Source organism: Hyperoodon ampullatus (assembly GCF_949752795.1).
Source record: "Hyperoodon ampullatus genome assembly, chromosome: 13".
NCBI classification, from domain to species: domain Eukaryota; kingdom Metazoa; phylum Chordata; class Mammalia; order Artiodactyla; family Ziphiidae; genus Hyperoodon; species Hyperoodon ampullatus.
Window position 1 is genome coordinate 4313800 of NC_136926.1, and position 6192 is coordinate 4319991.

At 55.2% G+C, this 6192-nt stretch overlaps 1 protein-coding gene across 1 annotated transcript in view; it reads right to left on the reverse strand.

Moving 5' to 3' along the window:
• The window catches only part of TMEM132C (transmembrane protein 132C), a gene marked incomplete at its 5' end in the record, with an annotated part of 378847 nt that extends 375516 nt beyond the window's left edge, over window positions 1-3331 (reverse strand). Inside the window, one exon of the mRNA XM_079717718.1 lies at window positions 3247-3331. Coding sequence (XP_079573844.1) covers window positions 3247-3331 — 85 coding nt within the window. The remainder of the gene's footprint in view (window positions 1-3246) is intronic.
• Window positions 3332-6192: the final 2861 nt, after the last annotated feature.

Genomic DNA, 6192 nt, shown 5'->3' on the forward strand with positions numbered 1-6192 from the left:
AAAATCCCCAAAGCTCTCACTATCCAAAGGTTGGCTGGCTGGTGTTTAATTCTCTTGGTGACCACGGCTGCCCTAAAGTACAATGAGGCTATCTGGGGACTTGATCCTCTTCTATGTATATACTCACATCTTTTCATGCAAAATGACTTACGTGTCCAATTACGGCGGCAACTCCACACCCAGCCTGGGCTGGGTGTTAGACAATATACATGGATGATCCTGGGTCTCTATCTGTCTATCTACCTACCTACCTTCTGAATTGTGAAATATACCTGGCCCCAGACTTCCGAAAAGAGATTTCCGGCCTGTGTGACCTTCCGGGGGACCCCCTACGTGACTGACAACCATCACTTCACCTCTGACAGCATCTCAGCCTACCACTGCCCTTTCCTCCCCTTTACACGGGGCCGGTTCCTCAACCCGTAACTCAACGACACTTCGCGTCATCTACCTCAGCCCAAGACTTAAATCTTAGGAAGACTCCCTTCTTTCAGTGCCCTGGTCTATTTATGGAACCGCCCAAGAACAATGATTCTGTTCCAAACCCTGAGGAATTGCAGAGCCTTAAATCCACAGCTGAACATCAGCTTGCAATTGGTATTAAAAATTGATCAGTAGTTTTGAGGGTTCCAGAAATCGGCACTTAAATCCTTCAGCAACAGTCAGCGATGGATTTTTTTTTTTTAAAACGACAGTAAAAATTTAAACAAGGGTCAGAAAACTTCCCTCTCTATAAGAAATGCATGGAGCAAACATTTTCTTTACAGAGGTATCTGAGAGGGTGAATGTACTGCTGCTTATGACCACGAGAAACAAAATGAAAAATATTTTGCAGAGCCCTATGCGGTGAAAACTGCCAAGCAAAAGCAGGGAGAGAAAACCCCACCAAATCAAGGTTGCCCTAAGCCAGGGGGAGAGGTGGCTTTGGGGGGAGGGGTGGGGCATCTCCCCCTAACCTCTAACACCCTCACCACTTGCTGTGTAAATAGCATCTTTAAAACAAAATTCCCAGGCTTCCCTGGAAGCGCAGTGGTTAAGAATCCGCCTGCCAGTGCAGGGGACACGGGTTCAAGCCCTGGTCCGGGAAGATCCCACATGCCGTGGAGCAACTAAGCCGGTGCGCCACAACTACTGAGCCTGCGCTCTAGAGCCCGCGAGCCACAACTACTGAGCCTGCGCGCCTAGAACCTATGTTCCTCAACGAGAAGCCACCGCAATGAGAAGCCCGCAACCAAGAGTAGCCCCCGCTCCGCTCGCTGCAACTAGAGAAAGGCCACGCGCAGCAAGGAAGACCCAACGCAGCCAAAAATAAAATAAATAAATAAAATTTAAAATTCCCAATTCCACTTTCCAACAAAATTGCTGTCCCTGGCCTCTTCCACATGGACGTTTCTAATGGCCACTTCTCTAAATAAAAAGTAAAATCCTCTAGATGGTGTGTGGGGAGGAACGTGAGCTTTAATTAAGAAAAGTCCACAACTTACTTCCCAGAGCACATTCAGCAGAGTTCCAACCTGACTGAATCCTCTCATGGAGGGAGAAAGCCTGATCGGGACTTTCACCCTTCGCTGAAATTAAAACGGCACCACCTGCCTCAGTGAAGTGCTTTCTATCCATTAAGTCACTTCATCATCACAACATCTCTAGCAAGTATTTGGGGAAGGATTTTTTTTTTTTTTTTGAATGGTCACTTTCCATTTGGGGAAACCGATTCCTAGAAACGATAGAACCCAGAGCTCACGGCAGAAATAAGTAACCAGATTTTCAAACAGATTTGTCCTCCGGAATAAAACAGAAATATGTCACACGCGCGCGCGTTCCCGTGCGCGCGCGCGCGCACACACACACACACACACACACACACGCACGCACTCCTGTTTACCTGGAGCTCTTGGGAGAAAGGGACAGTATTTAAAACAGCAATTTTGTCCGGTTGGTGTATCTGGGGACCTGCACCCTTAAGGAAAGCAGATTTTTCTGGAATTCCAGCCGGTGCGCAGTGACTTTTGAAAAGCAAACGCTACTTGGTAACATCAACTGGCAACTTGTCTCTGCGAATGCATTTCTAGCTCAGCCTGAAGAGCTTTAGGCGGGAGAGAGCCGTGATTCTCATCCGGTTGGACTCGGTTTACCCGCTCAGGGCCCGGGGCCGGGGCCGGAGCTGCGACGCAGCGCGAAGGGCACGGACACTTGTGCGCATCTCGGTTTCACCCGATGGCCCCGAGACTCTTACCCCGGTGCAGGCAGCGGAAAAACGGCGCCCCCAGCCGTCTCTCCGCGCGCTGACCCGCACCCGGTTCCCAGCCCGGCCTCGGGGCGCGCAGCGGCCGTCCCCAGAGGAGCGGGGCTTCCTCGCGCGGCACCGGCGGCCCACGGGCTCCGAGACCCGTCTCCCCGCCCCTCCCGCCACGGCCCGCGCCCAGCACGCACGTAATCAAAACCTGCATAATAATACCAACCTTTCCTGAGTCTTCTGGGCACCAAGCGTTCCCTCCCTGAATTCTCTTAAACCCAAGACAGGGTGATCATTCCATTGCAGAGGTGAGGAGACTGAGGTGGAAGGCCCCCCAGGACCCGGCTGCTGGGAAGCCCAGGTCTGATTCCGACTTGCAGCCCCAGCTCTCCCACCAGCGCCATCACCTTTACGCGCTCCTAGACCACACAGGACCTCGGCGGGGCGCCCGGAGGGGGTCCCGGGTTTCTCCCGAGCTGAGGTACCCGGGAGTTGCGCATTCCTTCGCGGTCCAACGCCGGCCCGCGGGACCCCATGGCGGGGGAAACGGGGCACAAAGGGCCCGGTCCGCCCTCGTGGGTCACAAGTCCCAGTCCGACCGAGCTGGGGAGGGGGACGCCAGGCTGCGGGGGAAGAAGGCGCAAAGAACCCCGCTGCCCGCTCCCGGGCCCCCGGCTCCACGTCGTGGCCGTGCCGGGTTGCGCTAAGTCTTCACGCAACTCGGGGACGGTGAACACACACAGTGTCCCTCAGCCACGCCCCCTCTTCACCCCGGGAAGCACCCCGAACCCTGAGATATTGGGTCAGCCAATTTCGCCCCAATCACACGGACGCGGCGCCCAACGGGGCTCGCCCATCTAGGGAAGGGGCCGCTCCGCGCCTGGGAGCCAGCGCCCTCACCCAGGTCCCCGCAACACCCTCACCCTTCGGCTCCCACCGCCCGGGCTCCTGGGGACCGCGGGGAACTTCTCGAGCGCCGGCGCGACCGACGCCCCCCGCCCCCGGCCTCTTACCTCTGCCCAGCAGCGCGGCCAGCACCAGGCTCAGCGCCCGGCACAGCGGCGCCACCCGCCCGGCGGCCGCGCCCTCGGAGCGCATCCTGCGTCCCGGCAGCTCAGGCCGCCCGCCGCCCGCCGGGGGCGCAGGGCCCGCTCGTGGCCCCCGCCGGCTGTCCCATGCCCCGGGGCCACCCCCGGCAGCGAGTTGGCCGGCCGGGCGGCGGAGCCGGTGTTCACGCCCCGCCCCTGCCGGGTGCACGCCGCTACGCCTGCGGATCCCGCGGAGGCTCGCGCTCTGGCCGGGACAACTTTTCTTCAGCCGCCGCGGCAGCCGCGGCCCGTCCCGCCCCCAGGGCCGCCCACTCGGTCCCGCCCACTCGGAGCCCGCCCCCAGCCCCGCCCCCAAGCCCCGCCCCGGGCCGCAGGCTGCTGGAGGATGCCGGGGAGAAAGTGCGCGGGTCCCGGAGCAGGCGCGCGAGAGAGGGGGTGGGGCGCGCAGGGAAGCGGGTTGCACCCGCGGGGTCCCTCCTCCTCCCTACAGCCTTCCGCCTTCGTGCCCTGTGGCTCGCGTCCCGGAGAGCTCTGCGCAGGTACCGAGACGCAAGATGGAGCCGGACGCCAGCCTCCCGGGGTCCTCAGTCGCCGCACCTGAACTTCAGGTTGTCCCCTGAGTCTTTGCCTTGAGAGCTGGGGACATCTGGAATTAAAACTCCCCTGCAGCTGATAAGGAAAGCTCTCCCAGAGAGATTGTTCAGTGGGAAAAAGCAACGGGCAGGACAGACTCGAGAGGGACACGGTTTCTACAGAGGCGTGCGCACATGTGTATATATTTGTGTGTGTGTGTGTGTGTGTGTGTGTGTGTGTAGCAAGACAACGCGGTATCTCAGGAAGGGGACTGGAACGCTGGGGTGACGGAAAGGTTCGTTTTACACTGTATATCCTTCTATATTGTTGGATATCGCCCCCATGCCCATGTGTTTTTATGCACTGTTCTGGGGGGAAATGCGCCCTTCCCCAGCCAGACTTGCTCCTGCAATAGCTTTTTCTCTGCAGATTCAGACAAGGACTCGCCACCCCACTTCGCGCCCCAAATCTCTTCTCTGTGACGTTCCCAGCGCTGCCCTCCCTCCCCGCGTGGATCCCAGCTGCTTGCCTGCACGGTTACTGATACACATGCTCGGGCCTCATCTGCTTCCCAGGGATGAACAATCTGAACGCAGGACCCCGACTCCCCCTCGTGTCCGTAAGTGAAAGGCAGTGCGTTCCGAGCCCAGCAGCCTTGTCGTGGAGGCCCAGCCCTCCCCCAGCCGGTGCGCTTCCCCCAAACCCCATAGCCTGGCCTGGCGGTCCCCTGGTGTCCTGGGCTCCCCAGGGGCAGGGCTCAGGGGCCCAGCTCTCACCCAGGCTGACTCGGTCTAACCTCAGAAAAGAAGCTCACCGTGTTGTCATGTGTCACCATCGCTCCTGGTTGCCAGAGGCAGGAATGAATTTCAAAATAAAAGAAAAAAAATATCCTTCATCAGGTGAGAAGAAACAAAAGTGAAACGTCTTGAGCACTGCAAATCCGTTTCTGCTGTCCCGACTCAGTTACAGGGGATCATGAGCTGAGCATGAGGGGAAATTGGGGGTTGGGGGCAAAGGGTCCGAGGGCACTCCCCATCCCAGGAGCCCTTCTCCCAGCTGGACGGCCTCCAGAGGACGAGGGCTCACTGGTCCACTCTGCTTGCCTTATGTGGGCAGAAGGCAGCTGGGAAAACTAGCCAGGCCAGAAAGAAAACTGCGAAACCTTGGTTCTCATAGGCCTGGGTAGCAGAGACTTCATTTTTTAAGTGGACTATGCTGATAGCTGCCCAATTTTTCAGTTCATTCAGCTATCTACACATAGCCTTGGGAGACAGTCATAAGGTAGACTCGGGCTCCTGAAATGGAAGGCACATTTCCTCCTCATTTTTATTTGTTAGTTTGAAAGTCACTGGAGAATAAATATTTTTTTCATTTAAATGTTTCTAGCCTCAGTGAGAAATACAACATAGCCCATCATGTCCTGACTGAGTGGTTGGGGTCTGCTTCCTCTCTCCCTCCTGTCTGATAAGAGAAACAAAAGAAAAAGCCCCAGTTATGCCGGCCACTCCCCTGCTCTTCGGCCTCACCCTCCCCACACACATCATTTCTTTACTTTTGGCACAGAATATCGCCCTCTGTACTGCAGAGCCAAATACAGGTTGTGGTCCAGGACTCCATGGTTCAAGTAATCAGAAGGGGTGAAACTGAACAAACCACAGGGGAATACGTAAAAATTCTAAAATGAGAAGAAAAAGAAGAGTTTCAGTCAGGTAAATCCACTTCACAGTCCCCAAAGGCATCTGCCATCCTCGGGTGTTCCAAGTCTCAGATATGCCTTGAGACCACAAAGTCTCCTAGCATCGCCTGTAAGAGACTTTCCTGCTTCTTCCAGACGGACAAAAGGAGACCCAGGTAATGGTTGCTTCTCTTCCGCAAATCTCAGTTTAGGATCCCATGTAATCTACCATGTGACCTTCTTAAAACCAAACAAATAAAAGGGATGATGTTGTTGATTTATCTTTTTTAGGAACCCACCCCCCAAAACAGAGGTGTGAACTTAGAGGTTCATGGGCAAAGAGTTTCCTGTATTTATTTTTTTTAAGGCATGTATTTTTTAACCCCCAAATCATTAATTCCTTAACTTAGATTACTTCCAGATGCTTTTCTGAATTTCATAACCAACATCAGAGACCACTAATCTCCTCAAAGGCTATTGCAAAACTCCTTGTGGGCTTTGGGCACATGGAGACAATTAACATGATTTATAGGAGAGAAGAGAGATTGGAAAGAGGAAACCTGCTGTTTCCACATGTGCCCAGGGTGCATAAGTCAAAAAGGCAAGTTCAGATTTTTTTGTTGTTCATGCTTAAATTCCAAATTCTTAACATTGCATAAAAT